This window comes from Bufo gargarizans, chromosome 7, assembly GCF_014858855.1.
Source record: "Bufo gargarizans isolate SCDJY-AF-19 chromosome 7, ASM1485885v1, whole genome shotgun sequence".
NCBI classification, from domain to species: domain Eukaryota; kingdom Metazoa; phylum Chordata; class Amphibia; order Anura; family Bufonidae; genus Bufo; species Bufo gargarizans.
This window is the reverse complement of record NC_058086.1, coordinates 154253092-154280268: the sequence shown is the minus strand read 5'-3', so window position 1 is coordinate 154280268 and position 27177 is coordinate 154253092. Positions and strand designations below refer to the sequence as shown.

Genomic DNA, 27177 nt, shown 5'->3' with positions numbered 1-27177 from the left:
CGATATGCCCCTATTGTCTGAGATGAAAAACCCCTTTAAATACAAATGACCTAATGGAGGGCAGCATATTGTAAGGACAGATTCACTTTAAAGGGGTTCTCCCGGAATTTAGAAAATGAAAATACCTAAATATTACTTTATTATAAATATGTTCCCAAATACCTTCCATTAGTTATAATGGCTTGATTTGTCTGGGGAGAAATCATTAGGAGAAATAAAATGGCCGCCGTCCTACTAGTACACATAAAACCTGTCCTACTCACACAGCAGGATACATCCCCACCTCCTCTCTGTACTTCATGTCTCCTTGTGAACTCCATTCCTACAGAGTCGGCTGAAGATCATATTAAACTGTATTCAGGACCATGATCCCTGCCAATAAGAGCAGAGAGGAGAGGAGGATGAGGCAGGTCTTTAGCTCAGCGTTGTGAAGTAACTTGTCCTCCTGTGTGATTAGGACAGGTTTTGTGTGTTCCAATAGGACGGCGGCCACTTTATTTCTCCTAATGATTGCTTCCCAGAGAAAACGAGCCATTATAACTAATGAAAGGTATTTGGGAATATATTAATAATAAAATAATATTTACGTATTTTCATTTTCTTAATTCCTGGAGAACCCCTTTAAAGGGGTCCGTCTCAGTGGCTAATTCTGTTTAAGATTATACCGAAAGTGGAGATCAGCACTGAGCCACATACACAGAATACCACATTCACACCACTGGTACTTACCTGCCAAGCTGTTTCTGAAGATCCAGCATATACTGATAGCATTGGGCGAAATAGGTCATCTGGGCTTCCACAAAGTCATTCAGACAACGCAAATGATGTGCCTTTATGGGAATACAATGCGTTATAATATCATATTAGCTAACAAGACAAGCATGGCTGCAAGATCTAACTACGGCCTACACGAGGCTCCAAGAAAGACAGACAGAAGAACATGACAATATATATTATATAAATGCACAAAATCAGGATTGCGTGCGGAAAATCCGCACCATAGGTTGTGTACATTGTATTCTATGAGAATTTGAAATTCTCATGCACATGATGCAGATTCTTTCCTGCGCGGATTTTGACTTGCGGTGTGAATTTTAAAATCCACAGCATGTCAAATTATTTTATTTTTCCTGACTGGATTTTCTCTCTTCACTTCAATGAAGAGAGGAAATTCCGCATCAAATCTGCATGTAAATCCACACCAATTGGTGCAGATTCTCCACACAAATCCTGAACGTGTACATTTACCCTTAAAGGAAAATTCTGGTGATAACCAAAGTTTCCTATTGTTGGCAAGTTTACAGGCTCCATAGAGAATGTCTCCGTAAGGATACGTTCATACATGCGGATTTCGGCACGCACTCCGCACAGATATCCATGTGTAAACTGCATCAATTTCCAACCCATTGTTTCCAATCTGCGCTGATGCAGCCAATTATTTTTTCTTAACCACGCATGAAATAAACCCACTAGATGGGGGCTAACCCATGTGCAGACATGCAGAATCCGCAACTGAAATCTGAGGGTCCAGATCAGCCCGATTCCCAGTCTCCCCTCCCCATCAGCTGTTTGAAGAGGCCACAGTGAGCGCAATGGCCTCTTCCTATGGTAATGACATCACATTTATCGGTCACATGGCCTTGGGGCAGCTCAGTCCCATTACAATACCAACCACAGCCGCTATCCACTGGATGGCGCTGTGTTTGGCAAGCTGCAAGGAGGCTCCAGTTCTCACTGAAGCGCTGCAGCCTCCTCAAACAGCTGATCGGCGGGGGTGATGGGAGTCAGACCCCCCCCCCCCCCCCACTGATCTCATATTAATGACCTATGCAGGTTGCTATGGATGCAGCATATTTTCCAATAATACAAACACTTTTTATTTTTTTTCATAAATTTTTTAAAAAAGACCCCCGATAGCTGAGAATCTGAGAGTGAGGTACAGAGATAACATGAAGGGTTAAGGTCATCCCTTTCCCCTTAGATCTGGATTCTTCTCTCCCTGCTTTCGTCCTCCTCCCAACAAGCTGCAGTCAGAGTTACAATATGTAGCTTTCACTTCAACCTTGTTCAAAATTTTAGATTGTGACTAGCTCCATTCTGGCTGAGAGGTGGCCTTCAGCAGTGGTCCCCCTCTGCAGCCTCACAGCCCGAGCTGGACTCCTGCAAGACGGTACAGTCCTGTCCTGTTTGACGAACCCTGCTCAGCCCGCTCAGCTGGTGAAGGGTTATATCTATTATTTTTCAATTATTAGTATGTATTATTGTAAAGATATGTGTTGGTCTTCTTACTCATCAGTCATGCAGCCAGTGGAGGTCAGGGGATACTTACATGTGTACTGCTTATGCCTTCTAGCAGCAGACGTGTAATCTCAGCTTGCCGGTCAAATTCACTTTGAGTTATTCTCATTTCCTGTTCAGCCTTGAGAAAGAAAACAGCCATTAGAAACATGTCTCGTGTGTATTTTTCCAAAGGCGGACGGCCCCAGTAGTCATTGGCACACAGCATACCATTATGTTCTCTGCTAGTTAACCTGCACAAGATGAGACGACCCGTGTCCTGCTCCCACCAACCATGGCTCACATCAGGACGTGCGGCCTACGTCTGTGGTTTTCCGAGGGAACAGTAAACATGGGAGCTTCCCTGTCATTTCTTCTTTTCCACATACTCAACAAATGTTTTATTTCCAGTGGCTTACCCGCCTGTGGTGGGGGTTGGGCATACCGACCACAGACACCTAGTAAATCACAACACTTTTCTCTGCTAGTTACGCAACACATCTAGTTATACAATCCACATCTGCTCTGCTAAGTCTTCTTCACTCACTATTTGCAGGAAGTTGGCTTCCAATTTCTTTGTCATAGGTAATTATCATGGTTGTCCAGCGACCTGTGTGCCAGCATCTCACCAGCTTTAGCCTTATACGACATGCCATCCTTTGATGGATTTTTTTTTTTTTAACCAGTCTCTCAAAAATGTTTTTCCTATGCTAAAGGGTTGCTAAATACAACATTGCCGCAGTTTTGGTGACACGAGAAGATAGAGAAGCCTCAGATTTCTATGTGAGCCTCAGTTGCTGTGTTGCTCAAGCTTTACTATCACTGTGTTATGGACATTCCTCCCAGATATCATGAACACCGATGCTTCTGGGTCATCATCAGCTACTGTCCCACCCATTATGCTGGGTACAGAGTGTCATTGTTGTCTGCTTATGACGCTTGGAGAGATGTGCGATAAGCTGCAATGCCTACTCTAGCAAGGGGGTATCCAAAACTAACAGAATTCCCTGAGTGGCAGACCCAAGGTGGCGATCGTACTCACTTGGTCCTTCCTACTGGGTTCATTCTCGATAGCGCCACAGCCAGAGCATCATGTCCCTGCTGGTGGGTTGGGGGTTTGCTTGACTGCTGCATCAGTGACCTGCTCCCCTTGTGTTATCTGTGATGCAAGGGGAGCAGGTGCCCGCTGCACCCAATGACTGGCTGCAGTGGTCATGTGCCCCCCTTGTCAACAGGATTTCAGCACAGCAGGGAGATGAAGAGCTGGCCAGGGAGCAATGGAGATACAACCCAGTGCAGGGACCAGGTAAGTGTGAGCATCACAGCGGATTGGCCATTCTGGGTGGTCCGTTATAATCTTGGATAAACCCTTTGCACTGGATTTTGATGGGGGCAATTACCTCAAAGGGCATTCCTAGGAACGTCTCTTTCCGATAACTGCTATGTGCAAAGGTGCTGCCGGTCACCCAATGAATGGGCAAACACTTGTTCGACAGAAAACCCAGTTGATGTGGACAACAAAGTCATTGTTTCTAGGCAGAGAATCATGCTGTGCAGGGACAAGCTGTAGCAGTTGCAGGGTCCCACCAGTGTACGTGGGCACTGCAAAAGCTTATGTCATGTTATATCATGCTGTATTTTATTCTTATGTGAAATCCCTGTTACCAGGCTGTCAGGTGCACTGCACACATTCCACCACTAGATGGGGGTAGCACCACAGTGTATATATAGCACAGTTCAGGCTTAGTGAGTTGTTTAGAGTGTGTGGAAGAAGAAGAAGGAGCGAGGAGCTAGGGGGATGGAGAGGTCCCCTCCCTCCACGGCCCAGAGGAGCCAATAGTATCTCAGTGTCAAGCCAGGAAAATAGGCAGAGGTGAAGTCTGTATTCTATAGTCTACTCTTCCGGAGTGTCAAGTGGATTTTACTACGTTGATTTTGGAAAAGACAAAGGAAGGACAAAGCCATTATTCTGGGCTCTAGGCTCCTTTGTATCAAGGTGAAGGACTTATCTTCCGGCAGCCTCACCGTTATTTTAAGGATAGATAAGATTTCTGTTGCATCACTTATGTGTAGAAGATTACGACTTGAACTACCTCCACTGAGACTGAAGAAAGGCAAAGAGCTGAATATCAGTGAGTACATAACTAGCTACTATAGCCTGAGACATAACCACATGTACAGCCTGTTACTGGGATTCATCACATCCAACCTGCATGTTTATAAGAGACTGTTTCATAACTGGATGAAAACTGTTGTCAAGACCCTGTTCATAGTAAAGTTCTCAGTTGGATTTAACCCTGCCTCATTCTTCTATCTTCATACTACCACCACTCATTTTGTACCACCAAGGTGCTGGCGTCACAACATTACCTAAGTCAGGGGCCCAGCCGCACAAGCACTCAGAAACCCAATTACCATCAAGGATGCCTTGATCACCACCTGGCCGGTGTCCCCTGTAATAGAGTGTGCCCCGGAGAATCCAGTGCTCCCCTTCACTGCACTGCTGGTAATTGGTCATTATGATAAATGCCTTGCATAAATGAGAAAAATATGGTTTTTTAATGTTTGCTTAGAAGGTCTTCATTCTACTGATCAGGAGTTATTAGAAACAGAATATTGGCACTACCTGTTGAGCATACATTGGTGCCAGCTTTCTGTAATTGGTGTCACTTGTTTATGCTTTTCTTATGTTTAGTCACTGAATAAATGGCAAATTTCCAATACAAAAGTGCAATAACCAAGAAAAACAAGTCTTCACTCAGCAGAATTTCCATAGCTGAGGACTGGTATTTCCCTATTCTGGGGAAGAAAACAATGTGAAAACACAATTTATCATCTGTAAAACCGTTTTCTACAACAGAATGTAATCGGTGGGTAATAAGCAGCGAGGTGGTCTTCTTTTACCCAATGTGCCTCCATGAGGAAAAGATTGGATGTCCTAAGGTTCAAGTGAATTCACCTATATGAAGAAGAGCTGAGGGAGTCTATCACATCCCACCAGTCCCATAGATGGCTATAAAGAAGATGGATACCAGTCCTAAGTGAAGGAGCACAATATATACTCACCTGGGTCACTTCATCAGTCCACATCTGACCAGCATGAAAAACACGAAAGACAATTTAATGTATAATACCAACATATTCTGCTCCCCTAAACTCAGACTCTTTCAACTGGTAATTTGTAGAAATTTGATTCCAATATTAGTTGGGAGGGAGGCTGCATTATTTGGTGGAGGAAAAATTCTCAGCTGCAATAAGGCTCCCCTAAAATGGCGAACCCAACAGTGATGTGAAGTAGCATCACCTGAAGTTCTTCAGCATGTTCACGAAGACTGGATTAAAGGGGTTTTTTCCGAGATTTTAATACTGATGACCTATCCTCAGAATAGGTCATCAGTATCTTGTTGGTGGGGTCCGACACTCAGGACCCCCACCAACCAGCTGTGTGATAAAGCAGTAGCACCACAAACGTCTCATAGTTTTTCCTAGGCCAGTGACGACACAGTAAATTAGTCATATGGCCTAGGAGCAGCTCAGACCCATAGAAGACTATGCTGCGATACCAAGTGCAGCCGCTATACAATGTACGGTGCTGTGCTTAGTAAGCACGTAGAAGGATACGGCACTTACAGATGATCAGCGGGGGTCCTGGGTGCTGCACCCCCACACAGGAGGATAGGTCATCAGCATCAAAATCTCGGACATCTCTTTTAAAATGGTTGTCTCACTTCAGCAAATGACATTTACTTTGTAGAGGAAGTTAATACAAGGCATTCACTAATGTACTGTTATTATCCATATTGCTTCCTCTGCTGGCTAGATTCATTTTGCCATCACATTATACACTACTCGTTTCCATGGTTACAGACCACCCTGCAATCCATCAGTGGTGGTCGTGCTTACACACTATAGGAAATAGCGTCAGCGTCTCTGGCGGCCAGGACCATGGGAGCACACATAGGCTGGTGCTTTTTCCTATATTATGCAAGCACGACCAACACTGATTGATTGCAGGGTGGTCTGTAACCATGGAAACGAGCAGTGTATAATGTGATGGAAAAAGGAATCCAGCCAGCAAAGCAAGCTATATAGATAACAATACATTAGTAAGTGGCTTGTATTAACTTTTTCTTCATGATAAATGCCACTTACTGAAGAGAGACAACCCCTTTAAATGTTTAACCATGTGCGTCCTGCAGAATGGTGGACACACTGAATGTGTCATGTGAAGCATTTTCGGAAACTCTGACCTCGCTTAACTGGTAAACAGGTAAAGCTAGGTCTCAACCAACACTCCCAGCGAGTTTGTGTAAATTCTAGCCAAGTGTGATATATCACTCAACCCCATCCCATTGGAAAACCTGAGCTGAAATCAATATAGCGGATTTCAAAATGTTTCCACCACCAAATAACGCAGCCGCCCTCCCAATTCGTAGTTTCGCTTATTGGTAGTCAGTTCTCTACAAATGACACCAGTTAACGGGTGTGTCCAGACTTTTGCCTCACCCTGTATTATGCTATAAGGGGACTCCAAGGAAATCAAAATCCAAGTATGAATCAAAAGGTTTTACAAAAGTTGCCTTTTTTAAGCCATGTAAACCGGAAAACATTGTATGCATATCAAAAGAATGAATTTAAAAATGGAACAGAACGAAACCATCTATAGGTCCATTATTACGGGCAGCATTTATCAAGCCATGTACAACAAAAAAAAAATTGCATGTCACATTGGTGCTAAATTTAACAATTTTTGGGGAGTTTGGAGCGGCACTTGCCACTTTTCCAAAAGGTGTTTGGAGTGGGGAGAGAAGTAGTAAGTGTGGGGGCGGCCATAGCCAGTCCAACACATTGATTACAATCTAGAGGTAACCGGATGTCTACACCAGCTCTCCCGCTGGCACAGATTTTTGTTCATGAACCTAGACAGAGGAGCCACAATTAAGAGGTGTGCACCTGACACTAGCGGGAATAGATTGAGACCAGCATATACGCCAATATTAATAAAATGTGCCAATTTTTTTAAATATACCTTTACAGTGGCGGGAGCGCAGTTTTTTTGACTAAACCGGAATACGAAGAGGTAAAAAGGATAAAATTCTTTCTGCCTGCAGCCACCTACATCCACTGTTTAAAGGAAGTCTGCCAGCGGCTTTGACTAAGCAAAACTGCTGACAGCACTAGGTAGGGGTTGGGAAGAGCAGAACATACATACATTTTGTGGCTAGTTTATTATCAGGAGTAGTGTGAATAGGAACTTTTATTCTGACCAGGCACTACTCCTGCAAATACCCAGGGGGGGTGGAAATTCACTGTGAAAGGCTCTCCGTATTGAGCTCCCCTCTCCTCTGAGTGACAGCTGTAGCATCCAACTAGGAAACCACTACAGCTGCCACTCAGAGCAGAAGCAAGGGGCAGTTCAATGCTCAGAGCTAGTGATGAGCGAAGCGAGCTCCGGATCCTAGATCCGAAGTCGCTTTGCTTAAAACCTCGGATTAATGCTGTACGGAGATCAGTCTCCATACAGCATTAAAATGTATGGCCTCCGATGAGGCGAAGTCAGTCATTCACAAAGTGCCGCGAGACTTTGCTAAATAACCTCGATATTCTATTTTTTAAGTGGAAATCCACTATAAAACTCGCATCTGAAGGTACCAGTCGGAACTGAAGCAGAGTTCTGATCCAAGTTTTAAAGTGTCTACAGCTCCTACACAGACCAATGTGTCTCCGTGCTTACAGACTACGAACCGACCCTACGTAGTCAGATCCTGCCAAAATAGATTGCTCCACTCACTCCGCTGTACAGAATGTACTCATTTGACAGAAGACGGACTTCTAAACCATTTCAGTTTTTTTTAAGAGGCAGGATTCAAGCTGCACAACTGGCGGACTGACACTATTAAGTTTCTAGCGGCTCTGTAGCTGTAAGTAGAGGAAAGCATATGCAATATCAAGGAGGTAGGATGCATCTGAGAACGGTTAGGAACATAGGAACTGATAAAAGTACTTGTCTGGGTCACCAGGTCCCTCCTGCAGGGCAGCGTGAAGATCGTCCTATAGAAGAATGGAGAGGGATACTGCAGTTTGGCTGCTCGCAGTGCAGTCATTTTATACGGCAGTGAGAAAAAAAGAAAAAAGATACACATGGTGAACAGCTTGACATACCATAGATGAGACACTACAACTCCCAACCTGACCACTTAGGTATGCAGGAAGTTGTAGAGCCCCAAAAGCTGAATGGTGCTACCACTGAGACGTACTGTCCTGCGGACATGGGAGGGTTGGTCTTTGGAACAGAGGGATAGCCCACGGACTATGAAACACACGCTGTGGACGGTACAACAAACTTAGACTATAACTGAGGAGACTTGTCTATAGGTCGGACAATGATTGTGGGTTCTCTTGCAGTGAAGCGAGATGACTGAGTATACCAAATTCTGGCATATTGTGTAAAAAATACTAATAAAAAACCGAACAAAAAACTGCACTTTTCGGTTGTATCGGCAATAGAGCATTATAGATCTGGTCTACAATTTTTTTAGATCGTAATTCAAACTGCAAGATTTTCCAGGAGACTGAACGAGGCCCAATACAATGCAAGAGAAAGCACAGTAAATCAATGAAGTGGTGATGGGAGCCCAACAAACCTGCAGCCACTTTACATGCAACACGCTGAGCATGTAAGAGAAATTTACCATAAAGCCGCCATCCCGCACAGGCTCGGATGTGCTTAATTGCTTAAGTGCACACATACAAAGACAAAAAAATATAAAAAATTGACAGTAAAGTAAGAATCTGTTCAAGAAGCAGAGAAAGACATTACAATCAAAGTGCAGGTACGCAGAAGACATGTTCATTACCATCCGCACATTGCAACTGTGCAAACACATTGGTTGTCAATGCAGGAAAATAAAAATCTTACTTCATAACATATACATTTCTGCAGAATAAATGCTGCAAGTGGAGGAAACTGCTTGTGCCGTGTCCACAGTAAGAAAGGATTTCCTTCTTCCCAATCAGTTAAAGGGGTTGTCTTATCTCATACAATTGTGGTATATTGCTAGCAAATCCTAGCAATACGCCTTTAAAAGGGAACCTGTCACCAGGATTTTGTGTACAGAGCTGAGGACATGGGCTGCTAGATGGCCGCTAGCACATCCGCAATATCCAGTCCCCATAGCTCTGTGTGCTTTTATTGTGTAAAAAAAAAGATTTGATACATATGCAAATTAACCTGAGATAAATCCGGTACGTGAGATGAGTCAGGGACAGGACTCATCTCAGGTTAATTTGCATATGTATCAAATCGTTCTTTTTTACACAATAAAAGCACACAGAGCTATGGGGACTGGGTATTGCGGATGTGCTAGCGGCCATCTAGCAACCCATGTCCTCAGCTATATACACAAAATCCTGGTAACAGGTATCCTTTAACTGATTGCGGAACCCCTTTAATTAAGACCTTATCAGAGAGTTCCTATTGTAGTGCTTGAGGCCTTTACAGTCCTGATTTCATAAGGAGGCATACAAAGGGGTTTTCAGATGGATTCTATATGAATCAGACAGAACAACAAATGTGGCATGCTCTACAGCAGTGTTTCCCAACCAGTGTGCCTCCAGCTGTTGCAAAACTACAACTCCCAGCATGCCTGGACAGCCTTTGTCTGTCTAGGCATGCTGGGAGTTGTAGTTTTGCAACAGCTGGAGGCACACTGGTTGGGAAACACTGCTCTACAGCAGGGATGGCCAACCTGTCGCTCTCCAGCTGTTGAAAACTACAACTCCCAGCAAGCAAAGACTGCATACAGCTATCATCCTAACGCAGGGCATGGTGGGAATTGTAGTTTTACAACAGCTGGAGAGCTGCAGGTTGGGCGTCCCTGCTCTACGGGATATCGTGTGTACAGAGGTATCCTCTCTGACAAGTAGTCCAGGGGAGGACTCAAGGGCGGACTAGCAACTTAAATTGGCCCTGGAAAGCACCTAAAAAGTGGCCCAACCAAATGGACAGCAGGTAAGGCTACACAAGTAGGTTCAGCCATACACCTGCAGTGCAGGCCACAGGTCTCTTCCAGCCCGAGGCCTTAAATGCCTGCGTCCCTATGTCATCTGTACACTGCCTCATAGACTTCAAGCCTAGTGCCCTGTTTCTTATGAGGGTGAACAACAGGGCAGGAAGCCATTGGGCTCCTGTGCCCACCACAGTTCTCAACCTCAAACACTCAGTGTAGCTAAAGGCTTACCAAACTGATAAGAATATGGCTTAAATGAGTGTTTATGAGGTCAAGAGATCAGAGATAAGGGGCCTGAGAAGTGATCCTCTGCAAACAGACAGATTTTTAACCATTGTATTTAAAAAAATAAAAATAAATGATTGAACATTTTTAATAAAGGCCAACTGAAAAAGTGATTTTGTTTTAGCTGAAAAATCAAAGAAAAATTGGCTCGAAGTTGTCCACAGCCTTAAACGGTTGTAGTGTGAGACACTGAATCACAAAGAATCTACTTTTAGGACACTGATGAACAGATCACACAGTAGACGTTCCCATGTAGTGGGCACGGCGCACACGAAAGTGGCCCCAGCATGGTTTACTGCAAATTGTCAATCTTTTCAAACTGATTGGTAATGGCGGTGCAGTTTATGGATGAACCGATCGTGCAACTGCCTGCAAAACTGTGTGCGTGACCGTTAAAGGGGTTGTCTCATATCTCTGTTACTAAGGCGCGATGAGATCTCGACCATCTCCCGGCCAGGCTCCGGCGCTCTGCTCTCTCAGTAGCTCTTATTGCCGTGCACGAGAGCTACGGAAACAGCGCAGCACACAAGTTATGCTTTCTCTGAGTTAGGGAAACAGCAGAGCTTGTGTTTGGCTGCACTGCGGGTGCTACTGGGCACTCATTTATTTTACATGTTTCACTTGTAATAAATACCACGTGGTCAATAAGGGCATTGCATAACATGGCACTTTGTGGTAGAGTCATGTGTACCTGAACTCAACGTGTGAATGTGCGTCTTTACTATACACCTTCATCAGTATGACCTCTAATGCATTGCTGGAAAATCTTAAGAATTTAGAAGTAACATAACTAAACAAAAGGAGGTCATCCCGCCATCATTTACACAGGGACCACACGCAAAGCCACATAAATCATTGCTCATCGATAAGCAAAGATAAAAGACTGAAATGCTGAGGTGGCCATCGCAGCAGAGAAATTATCCTGACATCTTACAGGATCCTTCTAAATGCCAAATACTGGCACACTGCTGAAGGTGGCAAAATCAGCAGCGTGCCAGCACACATCTGGCTCAGCGTGCCAGCACACATCTGGCTCAGCGTGCCAGCACACATCTGGCTCAGCGTGCCAGCACACATCTGGCTCAGCGTGCCAGCACACATCTGGCTCAGCGTGCCAGCACACATCTGGCTCAGCGTGCCAGCACACATCTGGCTCAGCGTGCCAGCACACATCTGGCTCAGCGTGCCAGCACACATCTACTTTCAATAGGGAGAGAGGAGAAAACCTCTGTCAGACAACTCTAGCGGCAGCTTCTCTCTTAGGAGAACAAAAGCATGGGGTGGAGCTCGGCATACACATTACATTGTCAGATAATCACCCAAAAAACGGTTGGTTTTCCAGACAAAAGTCTAATGTGTAAGGTGAAAACCAACCGAAGATAATGGGTCAAATAAAGTACAAAAACACATATAAGACTAAAGTAATCACAAAATAGCATAATGTTATTGAAAATCACAGAGACATGATTAGCACAAGCCACAAAAAACAATTAGCACAGGCCACAATACATTTAAAATATTAAAAACCAGGAGGACTGAGGGTGGGCTGTCGGTATATGTTGAAAAGTGCAAGTGCAATATTCATGATTGGTCACTAAAAACAAGGTTGGTTCAACAAAACCACTATGGCTCAAAAATACAGGATAGAAAAAAATAATATACACATATATACAACAAATACTTAACCATGTGGGTGGTAATACACACCACAAAAAGTAACTAGCAAAAAAAAAAAAAATGTAATAGGCACCTAGCAAATACTGACCAACCAATTTGGTATACCGCACACGACCACCAGTCCACTCCCCAATGCACGTTTCGCGTTAGCTTTTTCAAGGGGTATTGTCACCCACATGGTTAAGTATTTGTAGTATATATATGTGCATATTTTTGCTATCATGTACTTTTGAGCCATAGTGGTTTTGTTGAATCTACCGTGTTTTTAGTGACCAATCATGAATATTGCACTTGCACTTTTCAACATATACCGACAGCCCACCATCGGTCCTCTTGGTTTTTAATATTTTAAATGTATTGTGGCCCGTGTTAATTGTTTTTTGTGGCTTGTGCTAATCATGTCTCTGTGATTTTCAATAAAATTATGCTATTTTGTGATTACTTTAGTCATTCTAGTGTGTTTTTGTACTTTATTGACCCATTATCTTCGGTTGGTTTTCATGATATAGTTAGGTGTGGGTCCTAAATTTAGATTTATGGGCTATATATAGGTTCCTAATGTGTAAGGTGACCTTAATTTTAAGGGTTCTATAGACTTTAATACAGTGGGGGTGGGGTACATGGGCAGCATCTGCTTTCTTCTTCTCCAAATCAACATGGCCAATCATATTATAGTGTATACAGACTAGAGTGTCCCCAGATTTAGAGGATGGGAATAAAACAAAAATGTCCTCCTGTGGTGCGCTTCTGTGGTACTTAAAGGGCATCAGTCAGCAGATTTGTACCTATGACACCGGCTGACCTGTTACACGTGCGCTTGCTAGCTGAAGGCATCTTTGTTGTTCCCATTTTCATATGTGACCGCATTGCTGAGAAAAATGATGTTTTATATATGCAAATGAGACTCTAGGAGCAACGGGGGCGTTTCCATTACACCTAGAGGCTCTGCTCTCTCTGCAACTGCTGTGCCCTCTCCACTGTGATTGATACGGTCAAGCAGGCATGATGATGCTTTAACTATCTGGCCCTGTCAAAGTGCAGAGGGTGCGGCAGTGGCAGAGGAAGCTGAATCTCTAGGAGTAACAGCAACGCCCCCATTGCTCCCAAAGACTCATTTGCATATATAAAACATAATTTTACTCAGCAATGCAGGCACATATGACCATGGGACCAACACAGAGGTCTTCAGCTGCCAGAAGCACATGCAACAGGTCAGCCAGTGTCCTAGGTACAAACCTGCTGACAGATGCCCTTTAAAAATGATATACCTTTATTAAACAGTAAAAGAAAAAAATGCCTCACCGACCATGCTTTTCGGGGGTTAAAAGAGGACGTGGTCCCAATTAATGCAAACCTGAACAGATTACTTCCTTTCATTAGAACACACAACAAAAGGCAGGAACACATGCTGAGAATAACTAGACATAATAACGCAGGTAATTACGGAGATTTCATTCCCAGGCAGGTTGGAGAATGCCTTGTATTGTGCCGGCTTGCTCTGCTCTACGTTGCTCTGCTCACAGAGGAATCTGGGACCTTCCAATTGTTCACCACAAAGCACACATGTTGTCAGGTCAGCAATTCCGTCTACTTAACCACAGGGAGCAGCAGTGACGGGTTTTTTCCACTTGTTTGTCATATCATCTACTTACCGAAGCTCTGGCTTCTGCAACTTTTGCCTTTTTCAATCGGGTCTTTGCAGCGTCCAAATCCAACCTCTTATTCTGCAACAGCTTCCGTTCTCTCTGAGGAAAGTGAAAATACCGAGGGAGCCGCGTTACGACATCTGTTGCATAATGGCTCAATAAGCAGTACAGGAAATAAAGAGAGGAGCAAAACTGATGCCAAAGTTCATGGCGCCGTTGATTCTGCAGCGCAGCAGCTTGTAGGATTTTATTCTATGAACACTCAAGAAACAAAAAACAGGCAAAATATAAAGAACACGAGAAGCCCTCTGGGGACACCGCTGGGTTTTCTCACAGCACATAGCTTTACATGCCCGACCACATACAAACAATACATACTGTCATAGGGTGGTATTTTCCAGGAAACCCTTAAAGCTGCCAAGGCATGATGGGAGCTGTCATAAATGTGATAATGCACTGTTAAAGGGGTTGTCCATTCTCACTGTTAGGGTCTATTCACACATCAGCACTTTGGGTCCGGATCCGTTCCGCGGAACGGGTGCAGACCCATTTGTTTTTAACGGGGCCGGAAAAGACGCGGACAGCACACTGTGTGCTGTCCGAATCCACGCTTCTGTCCCGTGGCCCCAAACTTCAGCTCTACAAAAAAATAGAACATGTCCTATACTTGTCCACAATAGCGGACAAGGATAGGCATTTTCTATTATAGTGCCGGCCATGTGCACATGGCCAGTGTCTGTGCTTTGCGGATGCGCAAAACACCTACGGACGTGTGAATGGACCCTTACTAATGTGAGATGGGACTAAGCGCTGACCATAGGAGTGGGTCAGTTTCAGTATCTGCTGATCGGTGGGGGTCATAGGTCATCACTATTAAAGGGGTTATACAAACCCTATAATGCCTGGGCCCCCTCACACTAGGGTTGGACGATATCAAAATTTATCAGACGATAACGATATTAAAAAATTTATCGCGATAACGATATATATCGCGATAAATACCCGTTTAATAGAAAAAAAAAAAAAACAAGGAGGCGTTACACTGTATGGGGGGGCGGCCACAAGGAGGCGTTACACTGTATGGGGGGGCGGCCACAAGGAGGCGTTACACTGTATGGGGGGGCGGCCACAAGGAGGCGTTACACTGTATGGGGGGGCGGCCACAAGGAGGCGTTACACTGTATGGGGGGGCGGCCACAAGGAGGCGTTACACTGTATGGGGGGGCGGCCACAAGGAGGCGTTACACTGTATGGGGGGGCGGCCACAAGGAGGCGTTACACTGTATGGGGGGGCGGCCACAAGGAGGCGTTACACTGTATGGGGGGGCGGCCACAAGGAGGCGTTACACTGTATGGGGGGGCGGCCACAAGGAGGCGTTACACTGTATGGGGGGGCGGCCACAAGGAGGCGTTACACTGTGTGGGGGGGCGGCCACAAGGAGGCGTTACACTGTATGGGGGGCGGCCACAAGGAGGCGTTACACTGTATGGGGGGGCGGCCACAAGGAGGCGTTACACTGTATGGGGGGGCGGCCACAAGGAGGCGTTACACTGTATGGGGGGGCGGCCACAAGGAGGCGTTACACTGTATGGGGGGGCGGCCACAAGGAGGCGTTACACTGTATGGGGGGGCGGCCACAAGGAGGCGTTACACTGTATGGGGGGGCGGCCACAAGGAGGCGTTACACTGTATGGGGGGGCGGCCACAAGGAGGCGTTACACTGTATGGGGGGGCGGCCACAAGGAGGCGTTACACTGTATGGGGGGCGGCCACAAGGAGGCGTTACACTGTATGGGGGGGCGGCCACAAGGAGGCGTTATAATAAGGTTTGCACCATACATGCAGTAATACTTTGCGATATACCTTTCCCGCGGCTGCCTCGCTTGTGTGCTCTGATTCTGACATCAGATGCCGGTGGGCAGAGATTTGAATATGGGAGCAAGGAGGAGGGAGAGCCGGGGCGGCCGCTGGCGAAGTAGTAAGTTTATAATTTCGTCACCAGAGCACACTAGTGAGGCAGCCGCAGGAAAAGTGTCTCCAGAGACACCAGTACTCACACACGGGATCGATTCGCCACATATACAATAGAGCCGACACTGGTGGGTGACGACGGTGATGATGTCAGATGGTGGGTGGAGACTTGGGGAGGCGGAGCAAGAAGAAGCCAGGCCAGGAGCGAGAGGAAGTAATGTTGTTACTCAGCGGCAGCGCTATGCAAGGTGCAGGGGCGGGCGGGCGCACGTTTAGAAGCGGTCAGCGCACAATGTGCGCTGACCGCTTTGATGACATCACAAAATACTGCAGTATTTTGGAAACAGCGATATCGCCGTTTTTTTAATACCGCGGTATATCGTGATACCGGTATATCGCCCAACCCTACCTCACACAGTTGTACTTACCTTGCTCCCCAGCTTCTGATGCCTGCACAGCTGCCGATGCATCTCCCCGTCACATGGATCAAAACATCCGGCGATGGGGCGCAGCCAGTAGCAGGCCGCTACTGGAACGAGCCTTCCTAGCGGTGACGCGAGGGAGGCTGGTCACCGCCGCGGCCTGCCATTGGGTTACGATCTTTGTTGTGCGCAGTGACACATTAGCCGTACATGCTGGTTGCCAAGGGCAACGCGTTGTTGTCGCAGCATGTATGGGCTTTGCTCTCCTTCTCCTGGTTCCTCCCCTGTCTGGTGCTGGATGGGTTAACTTCCTGGCTGCGTGTGGCCACTACGGTTTTATCACCTGTGGCTTCCAGTTGTACTCAAGCCTTTGTTTGTGCTGGAGCTTTGCTCCTGTCCTGGGTGTTTTATCTGCCCAGTCCTTGAGGGCTTCCTAGTGGGACATACTGTCATGGTGGGGAGTGGGGGGAAAACTCTCCACCGTACAATGAGGAGCAGACGGAATAGCAACTGGGCCATGACACAGGGGAAGGGAGCAGGTCACCTCCTAAGCCGCCCTAATCCTGGCCCTGACTCCTAACCGTAAGAGCAGACCAAGATGATAGGTGGGCTTATACACAGGAACCTCGGACCCTGAGTCGCCCTGATGATCCCTGAATAAAAGGTAAGGAGCAGGAGACGACCTGTTCATCCTAGATGCAGATGAACAGGAGTCTCCACAGGCCTAGCTGCAAGGAAAGGGAGAGCCAGTGAACAGCCACTGGATCAGCAGGTAAGAGCCCAGAAACAACACGCACTTACCTGCCGCGGCCACAACAAAGACCGTGACACATTGGCTACCCCCCCCCCCTCCCCCCCATCGCCGGATGTTTTGATCCGCGTGATGGGGAGATGCAGCCACGGCCATCAGAAGCCGGGGAGTGAGGTAAGTACAACCTGTGTGAGGGGCCCGGACATTAGAGGATAAAATCTCGGAAAACCCCTTTAAGAATTGACTAACCAATCCTACCCATTAAGAGGTGTCATTGTCTCGAGAGCATCACTGTCATTCATTGCACCTCCCAGTAGTTTTATTGCTATGGCTGCTCGGTGTACATATGTACAGTATGAGGCAAAGGTGACAACGTGTGCAAATATGTTAAAAGGAGGCGTCTCATGGAACAAAAACGTATCCAAATACACAACAAGCATGTAAAGTTCCATGACAGTCCCTCGCTATTAAGTAGTCATTTTTCATCAGAAACCCAGTAGTTTATACTTTGTGGTAAGAACATGTTAAATAGGAATATGACGGCTCAATGAGTCACTGGACAAACGGTGTGAATTTTGCAGAAACATCTCCGGCCTGTGCTATACTTACCAATATTGTTTTATAATCTCCTTCTATAAAATTCCTCAAGGGAGTGAGAAAGTTAATGGCTCCAGTCTGTACAAGCTCCCGGTGAGCTCCTCCTATTCGTCTCTCCGTTTCCCCACATTTAATAAGAGCATTTCCTGAAACACAAAGACGAAACGCGTTACCCTCAGAAAATAAAATGAATGTAGTGCTGGTATACAGGGACCTCTCACTCCAACTCTCAGCATCTGACTCACCAGGAATGCTTTTTTAATGGACGCCTTATTCAGCAGTTTGAACACAAAATGGACCTTCTAATTATTACACGTAATGACCAAACGCTCCAGACTGAGAAAGCCAGCCATATCAGGCCTCATGGACACGACCGTATATATTTTGCTGGACCCATTGACTTCAATGGGCCAAATATAGGACATGTTCATGAATGCGGAAAGGACACGAATCATCTGTGCGCTTTCCGCGTCCATATTTATATTCCGCAAAAAAAATAGAGTATATCCCCAAAATGCGGACCACGGAACCGTTGAAGTCTATGGGGAAGATTTATCTAACTGGTGTAAAGCAGAACTGGCTTAGTTGCCCATGCCAAAATAAAAAATGCAGACAGCACATGGATGGCATCCATTTTTTGCGGATCTGAGAGTTATGGACCACAAAATGTGGTTGTGTGCATGAGGCCTCATCCTGTAAATATTCAGAAATTTCATATTCATTTTTCAATTATATATATGAGGCTAAAGTCAACTGTGATGAGGTATTAGCACATCGGACAAACATGGTTGCTTCACTGCAAAAAGTCCGCAGCCTTCATGTTCACAAATGACCACTGGCTTTCAAGGAATAAAACTGGTTTCTGAGGCTGAATTTTGTACTATTGCCATGTGGAAATGTAAATGCCGATTTGAAAAAAACTAAAAAAAAACTGTCCATTTGAGGGGAAAATAATAATCTTGACACTGTATTGTAGACGGGGTGTTTTGTTGAAAGATTGCTGCACGGATTAGCCATTACCGCTGCTCACCAGATATCGTCTCGCCACCTTTAACCCTTTTTTGTGAACAATTCCATGCACTTAGAGAAGAAACAAGTGTTTTTCTGCATTTTTTAAAGGGGGTTTTCCTATCTTGGAAGTTCAGGGCTGCCATAGTTTCCTAGCTCTGACCTTTCTGCTGAATATGGGGGCAGTGATTCAAAGTTTGACTGATGGCACAGGCAAGCAGGGTTAGGATAAGATAATCCTTTCATAGTCCCACCGTGGGGCAGTCCTCACAGTGTTACAGCAGCACAGAGAGTACAAAAACTCCAAAATAAAAAGGCATTACAGTGACAGTTGGGTAAAGAATAAGGAATATAGAAATCAACTTAAACTCAAATGCCTTCCCGAGGCTGCTAGTGAAGCATTTTCATTAGCAGCTTCAGAGCCGAGGGACCAAGCTGCCAGTGAAGTAGCTGTGAAGAACAGCTCCAAGGCTACTGAGCATGCCCTGGAGCTGCTCTACACAGACTATGAGCGCTGATTTTAGGTGTCTGGAATGGTAGCTGCTATGCACGTAGTCCTCTTCACACTCCGAGCCACCAGAGAGGCCGGAGCGCTCTCCTGCACTGTGCAACCGCGGCCACTGCTGCTACATTGTCAGGGGATACAGCCCCTGCAGCAATAAACATTCTTTAAAAGGGACTAAGCAGTGGACTAAACAGAGGAAAGGAGGCACTAAGTGGCTTATATTAACATTTTAAAGGGAATCTGTCACCAGTTTTATGCCGCTAGGTTCTAACAGCTCCAGCCCAAGCCAAAGAGTCCCGATATTCATGAGCTTCTTGCTTCCACCCCCACTGAAGAGACAACCCCTTTTTAATAGATTTTTTTATTTTATAACATTCTGCACGAGACTAAAGGAAAAACCACCAGAAAAAAAAAGGAACATTTAGTTTTCTACTGCTCTCAAAATGTTTTTGGGGCAATAAAAGTGGGCACAGCCAAGTAGAAAGGGTGTCACCATGGCCCCACACGACTATCTGTTTTGTGGTCCCACAATTTTCCCCAGGACTACTGTACAAAAAAGCCTATTCTTGCCCACAAAATGAATTCAGCCTCAGGGCCCATTCATACGACCGTATTCTTTTTTCCGTATCTGTACCGCAATTTTGTGGATCAGATGCGGGCCCATTCATTTCAATGGACCGCAAATGATGCGGACAGCACACCGTTCTGCAGCCCTGAAAAAAAAGACAGAACATGTCTTATTCTTGTCTGTTTTATGGACAAGAATAGGCATTTGTATCAAAGGGCAGGACACTCTAATCCACAAAATGCAGAGCGCACATGGCTGGTATCGGTGTTCTGCAGATCCGAAACGGAAACGGTCATGTGAATGCACCCCAAGACAACTAACTGCACTGGGAGGTTAGACTACCGAGGGCACAGGGAAAGAGGGCTCTTGGAATTTCATTTTCCCACAGGGGTTCCATCTAATATACAAATTCTGCGGGTAAAGGCTGGAATTATCATGACCGCAGAAAGGTTAAAAAAGGGTAGGGGGGGGAGTTTAGTAAGAGGTAACATTTTGCTTCAATGCCCCAAGATATTTTCAGTTGCAGAAACGATTTATAAAAGTTATCTGCACAGTAAATTAAAACCTGGGTTGCAAGGTTTTAACACTAGCTTAGCCGAATCTGAAACAGCTGACCAACTGATGCGTATCTGGGCCTCCTAAGGCTACTTTCACACTAGCGGCAGGACGGATCCGACAGGCTGCTCACCCTGTCTGATCTGTCCTGCCGCTATTTCGCCGGACCGCCGCAGCATGGCGAGAGGCCGCCGGACTAAAAAGTTGGACATGCAGTACTTTTAGTCCGGCGGCCTTTCGCCGCGCACTGCCTTGCTGCGCTGGAGCTCCGCCCCCCCCCCCCGTCCCCATTATAGTCAATGGGGACGGAGCGGCAGAGCAAAATAGCGGCAGGACGGATTAGACAGGGTGAACAACCTGTCGGATCTGTCCTGCCGCTAGTGTGAAAGTACCCTAACCCTTCCCTGATGGCGGATATTCTGGAAGAGGAGAATCAGGATTTTAACATGCCCAACGCTCCTATTTTCTTGGAGACAAGCCACCTCCAGTGGCTTTCTCCCCTCTCCACATTCAGACCTCTTGATCAGATGAGCCGACCATGCATATGTATGGAGGTGGGGAGACGAGAGAGAAAGCTCTTGGCTGAAGGAGCATTCAGCCAACAGATAACTGAAGGATATGGCTTTACTCTGCACAGCTATATCATGACCAAACCCACAATCTTTTCCTCCAGCACACAAATCTAGCTTAGATTAATCACGAGAAGTTTCCTTTATGTGGAATGTCTCACGATTTTGATTTTAGATTCACGATACATGTAAACCATGCGATGAGGGAGGACTTCTCCTGCTGGACAAGTAAATGTTCTAGATAAACAATCGTCCTCAAAAAAGGATCAAAACGACAAGTTTATCATGTTGTATTTTGCTCATGAAACCGAATCACACCCAACAATGCTAACATATGTTGTGTGGGACTCGGCTCATTCTTCCAGCTGTGCAACCTTCGCTCACCACCATCGCAGATACTCACCGTATGCTGTTCCTGGCCCAAATTCATTCCCTGCATCAATCATGTACTGGGACAGCTGCTCCTGATTATTCAGGCGGCTTGGTGCTTTTCTCTCAAGTTTTTCATAGACAAACTCTTCTATCCTGGTGTCTAAGAAACCAAAGGAATGAGAAAAGAGTCATGAGACAAAAGCCTAACAACAAGCTTATTATGTAATTTCTGGAAAAAGACATAAATGAACTATAAAAATACATAGGCACAAATACAATTACTAGATTCTCATCCGATATCTGGTTGGACAGGAACTATAGCCATTCTACAAATGCAGGCAAAGGTATAGTTAAATGTAGGAGTGATCAGAAGTCCTGTGTAGGCATATTAACTAGATTTGCTTTTGAGTAGTGCACCTCTTGGCAAGATATTGCTGACTGCTAGACATGCCTCTGCGATGGATTCGAAGATATTTTGCCCATTTGACAGAATGTGGGAACGGGGAGCATCATTGGACTGAGATAAGCAGGATGGTCGTTTTGATGAAATGCTAGCCATCTAGGCTGTTCTGACCGAGGAGCTAGGAGGTCCTGGGAGCAATGGTTATGTGAAGGCATACATACACAATGAATAGGCTTCGGATGGCCCAGACAGACCATCAATAGAGAGGACCTTTGATCCACCAACAAGCACGAGCAGCACCACAGTTTGGTTGTCCACCATCCAGACACAGGTGGCACCTTCATTACACACCCCTGTCTCTACAAGGGGTATTTTAAGGTGCTTATCAGAAGAAAATTTGGTGTCATAGTGCCTATTATTTGTTCTGCCATTGACAACCTGGCACTGTCACTTGGTTTGCAGTGTTGTCATGAATCCTGGACAGCTACATACTGGAACCTTATCGTCTTTAGCAACAAATCTAGGTTCTTATTGGGATTCTACAATGGTCGGTTTGCAGTATGGAGGCCTCTACCTTTGCTGTGGTGCACACTGCCCCAACTGCTGGTGTGATCTGGGGAGCCACCACATAGGACGGCCGGTCACCCCTAGTAGTGATACGAGGGACACTAACAGCTCAGCGATATGTGCAGGACATCCGGGGGCCACATGTGTTCCTCTCATGGCATGGCTTCCAACTAGCATGTTTCAGCATGTTAATGCTCACCCACAAACAGTAAGGGTTTCCAAGGAACGTCTCCGACAGATTACAACACTTCCTTGGCCGTCTGATCTCCAGATTTATCTCCAATCCAGCATTTATGGGAGGGCAATATGTCTGAAACTGCACAGCTTGTGAACTGTTCCCGTGATGCTGTGGTGAAAGTGTATTTTGAGTGGACAAATGGCACCATTGTGAATAGGCGATGTGGAAACTGGTGCACGGGGGATACTGACACTACGGTGGAGCAGCCCACCGCCAGCAGGAACCAAGAGGCTACCTGACGTTGTCTAAAACAGCAGTTGGGTGAACTCTACTGCGTATGGGGCTCCGAAGCAAATGGATGGTCACTGCACCTCTGCAGATCACGTACACCTATACATGCTGATTGTCTTGCTGGAAGATCCCATCTTCCCCGGGGGGAGACAATGTGAAATGCCATATGGCTAGAAATGTCGACATTGGTTGTAAGAGCATGAACAAGATTTTTATGTAGTACCCTGGCCCCCTAATTGCCTAGACTTGAATCCAACTGAGCACATGTGGGACCACCTCGATCGTCATGTTCGCTCAACCTACCAGGGTTACCAGGTTGCTCCCAGCCAATCTACCTGATGTTTGTGCTGCACAGGGTGGTTACTCTGCATATTAACAGGTGGTCGTAAGAATGTGACCCAACTGTGTCATCATTACATTCACACATATAAAGTTTCATTTGATTCCAACAACCCCTTTTTGGTGTATTCATTTTTTTTACAAAGATGATGACGAGTACAAAGAAATACTTCTCGTCTCAGTCTTCATGATGATTCCTGCAGTGAATCCTCTGCTTGTACATTACAGAATTTACAGCTATCCACTAGAATATATCCATTATGGAGATTGCTCATTGTAGGACTGATCAGTCAGCAGCATAAAGGTTGTTGCTCATGACCGTCTCAAGCCGTTGCATAAAGCAATCAAGCAATTTGCTTAATTACATAAAGTTTTCTGTCGTAATTGTATTTGGGCGGGGAGGCAGCAAATACGGAGTTCTTTCTTAGTTTTGAAATATAAACCTCTATTAGATATATTAGATATAAGTGGTATGTCAACAGACATAAGCTGCATTGGGAAATAAGGTGCGGGCGGATCCCCACTGATCAGACACAGGTTAGGTGATAAGTGGCCTTAGTAGGACAACCCCTTTAAAGAGAAACTGTCAGCTCTAAAACACCCCCCAAACTAGAGTGCGACAGCGTCTCAGATTATATCATTTTTATCTTCATACTTACTTGCATTCTGACGCTGTGCATCGTGAGAACCCCTCCTCGAGTCCTCTCCATTATGTGCGTGAGCTCAGGAGTCATCTCACAGTGTCGGAACGCAAGCGAATATGAAGTTAAAGATTACATAATCGCACTCAGCGTCCTTTACACCAAACACCACTTACTCTAGTTTGGGGGCTGTTTTGTAGCTGATAGGTTCCCTTTAAAGGGGTTATCCAATACTATAAAAAGCACCCCCATATGCCGTGCCCCTCACAATGAATATACTTACCTGGGTCCCGGTGTCGGGGGGTAGCAGCCAATGGCAGGCGGTGACGGGCCTCCCTAACATCGCGGGTGACGCTAGGGACGCTCATCCCCGCCTGCCATTGGCTGCCCTCAAACCCCACCCCCTCCCCGGTTGTTTTAATCCGTGCACGGGGAGGAGCAGCAGCGGTGCAGGGACCGAGGTAAGTATATTCAGTGTGGGGGACATTTTATAGGAGTGGACAACCCCTTTAAAATATTTTTATGTGCTTCGGTCATGTTCACACATTAAAGGGGTACTCTGGCTTCACCTCAGGATAGACCAGCAATATCAATGTGGGGTTCCACTTCTGGCACCCACTCCGATCAGCAGTTTGAATGGGCCACAGCAGTTGAGCGATGTTTACCTGCATGCCACCTATATATTAACAGCAGTGCAAGGTAATCACAGCTTAGCCCCAGTCAAGTGAAAACGTGGAAGCTGTAATTACCTGCTCTACAATGTAGATGGTCTGCAGATGAACACTGAAGAGGCTGCAGCACTCGCAAGAGCACCAAGGCGTATTCAAGGCAGCATCAGTTGGAAGCCCTTCAATCAGATATCAATGACTTTCCCTGAGGATGAAATACTCACTTTAAGTGTAATTTCAGATAAGCGTGTCCAGTGTGGAAAACACACTCCCCTGTTATGGATACCGATCTGTCCAACCGTGCATCTACTGAATTGTAATGACAGCATTATGCGAGTACAAATCATTGCAGCAGAGGTCGGGCAGAGACACACAGCATTATAAATCATCATAATACCATGTGGTCCAGTGAAAGGAGCAATGTCCATAACGGGAAATCACTGGTGCTGACAAAGTGGACTTCAATCCAAATTTCAGGAAAAATATTATTGGCTGCGAAGCCCAATTTCCTCGTGCTTCATGATAACTAATACATTTTCCCTGAAATGGCAGTAAAAATATTAAATGGGTTGTCCGGGTTCAGAGCTGAACCGGACATACCTAGAATTTCACCCAGGCAGCCCCCCTGACGAGCATCGGAGCAGTTCATGCTCCGATGCTCTCCCATGCCCTGCGCAGGATCGCGCAGGGCAAGGGCTCTTTATTTACTGTAACATACTGCCGGGTGGAGGCTTCCGCCCAGCAATGTGTTCAGGGATGTCACCGGCCCTGATAGGCGGGCTTTAGCGCTGCACTAGCCTGATGCCACCGGGCTCACTGCTGGGCGGAAGCCTCCGCCTGCAGCCAGTATGTCACCGGAACTCCACAAAACGCTTTTGCCTTGCTTGATTCAGCACAGGGCAAAGGAGAGCATCGGAGCATGAACTGCTCCGATGCTCTTGTCAGGGAGGCTGCCTGGGTGAAATTCTGGGTATGTCCGGGTTCAGCTCTGAACCTGGACAACCCATATATATATATATAATAATAAAAAATATCATACTTACCCCATCCATTTGAGCGTAATGAGGCCGCTACAGCCATCTTGCTTAAAGATCTTGTGCGGTGACGCATGACGTCACCGTGCTGGCCGAAGTGATGGTCATCACGCGCCACATGAGATTTTACGCTGGCTCTTCAAGCAAGATAGCCGCGACAGCCTCTTTCCGATCTAATGGATGAGGCAAGTACGATTTAATTATTTTTTTTATTTGAAAACACTAAAATGCTTTAATAAGGATCTCAGATGCCGCGATCAGTGATGAAAGCGACATCTGAGGGGTTCAATGATAGGGGGACGGCGCGATCGGCGTTGCGGGTTATTGCACCTGCTACTTACAAAGAAATGTGCTTTGTAACAAAGTAATTTGTCACCAAGTGAATTTTTTTGTAAAATTTTTGAAAATGTCCCTTATCTCTAGAAATTAGGGGTGGGCGATATGGCCTAAAATCTATATTGCGATATAATTTTAAGCATGTGCGATATGCGATATATATTGCGATATATTGTTTTCTATATTGGGGGGGGGGGGTGTTTAAATTTTATTTATTAACTATTGGCCTCCTTAAGGGCTAGAACCCTTGTCATATTCACCCTAATAGAGCTCTATTAGGGTGAATAGGACTTTACACTCTCCCTGCTGCCCTGTGCATAGTGCACACAACAGCAGGGAGCTGACCATGGCGGCAGCCTCTGATCTGCCCCCCTTCCCCAGCCTCTGATCTGCCCCCCTTCCCCAGCCTCTGATCTGCCCCCCTTCCCCAGCCTCTGATCTGCCCCCCTTCCCCAGCCTCTGATCTGCCCCCCTTCCCCAGCCTCTGATCTGCCCCCCAGCCTCTGATCTGCCCCCCAGCCTCTGATCTGCCCCCCAGCCTCTGATCTGCCCCCCAGCCTCTGATCTGCCCCCCAGCCTCTGATCTGCCCCCCAGCCTCTGATCTGCCCCCCAGCCTCTGATCTGCCCCCCAGCCTCTGATCTGCCCCCCAGCCTCTGATCTGCCCCCCAGCCTCTGATCTGCCCCCCAGCCTCTGATCTGCCCCCCAGCCTCTGATCTGCCCCCCAGCCTCTGATCTGCCCCCCAGCCTCTGATCTGCCCCCCAGCCTCTGATCTGCCCCCCAGCCTCTGATCTGCCCCCCAGCCTCTGATCTGCCCCCCAGCCTCTGATCTGCCCCCCAGCCTCTGATCTGCCCCCCAGCCTCTGATCTTCTCCCCAGCCTCTGATCTGCCCCCCTTCCCCAGCCTCTGATCTTTCCCCAGCCTCTGATCTTTTCCCCAGCCTCTGATCTGCCCCCCTTCCCCAGCCTCTGATCTGCCCCCCTTCCCCAGCCTCTGATCTGCCCCCCTTCCCCAGCCTCTGATCTGCCCCCCTTCCCCAGCCTCTGATCTGCCCCCCTTCCCCAGCCTCTGATCTGCCCCCCTTCCCCAGCCTCTGATCTGCCCCCCTTCCCCAGCCTCTGATCTGCCCCCCTTCCCCAGCCTCTGATCTGCCCCCCTTCCCCAGCCTCTGATCTGCCCCCCTTCCCCAGCCTCTGATCTGCCCCCCTTCCCCAGCCTCTGATCTGCCCCCCTTCCCCAGCCTCTGATCTGCCCCCCTTCCCCAGCCTCTGATCTGCCCCCCTTCCCCAGCCTCTGATCTGCCCCCCTTCCCCAGCCTCTGATCTGCCCCCCTTCCCCAGCCTCTGATCTGCCCCCCTTCCCCAGCCTCTGATCTGCCCCCCTTCCCCAGCCTCTGATCTGCCCCCCTTCCCCAGCCTCTGATCTGCCCCCCTTCCCCAGCCTCTGATCTGCCCCCCTTCCCCAGCCTATGATCTGCCTCCCTTCCCCAGCCTCTGATCTGCCCC

The 27177-nt window shown here is 46.7% G+C and overlaps 1 protein-coding gene across 1 annotated transcript in view; it reads right to left on the bottom strand.

The window, feature by feature from the left end:
* The window catches only part of SH3GLB1 (SH3 domain containing GRB2 like, endophilin B1), a 52409-nt gene that overhangs the window by 9843 nt on the left and 15389 nt on the right, over nt 1-27177 (bottom strand). The window contains exons 3-7 of the mRNA XM_044300472.1: nt 21245-21373; nt 17649-17782; nt 13901-13993; nt 2330-2419; nt 730-830 (exon numbers count right to left, since the gene is read on the bottom strand). Coding sequence (XP_044156407.1) covers nt 730-830; nt 2330-2419; nt 13901-13993; nt 17649-17782; nt 21245-21373 — 547 coding nt within the window. The remainder of the gene's footprint in view (nt 1-729; nt 831-2329; nt 2420-13900; nt 13994-17648; nt 17783-21244; nt 21374-27177) is intronic.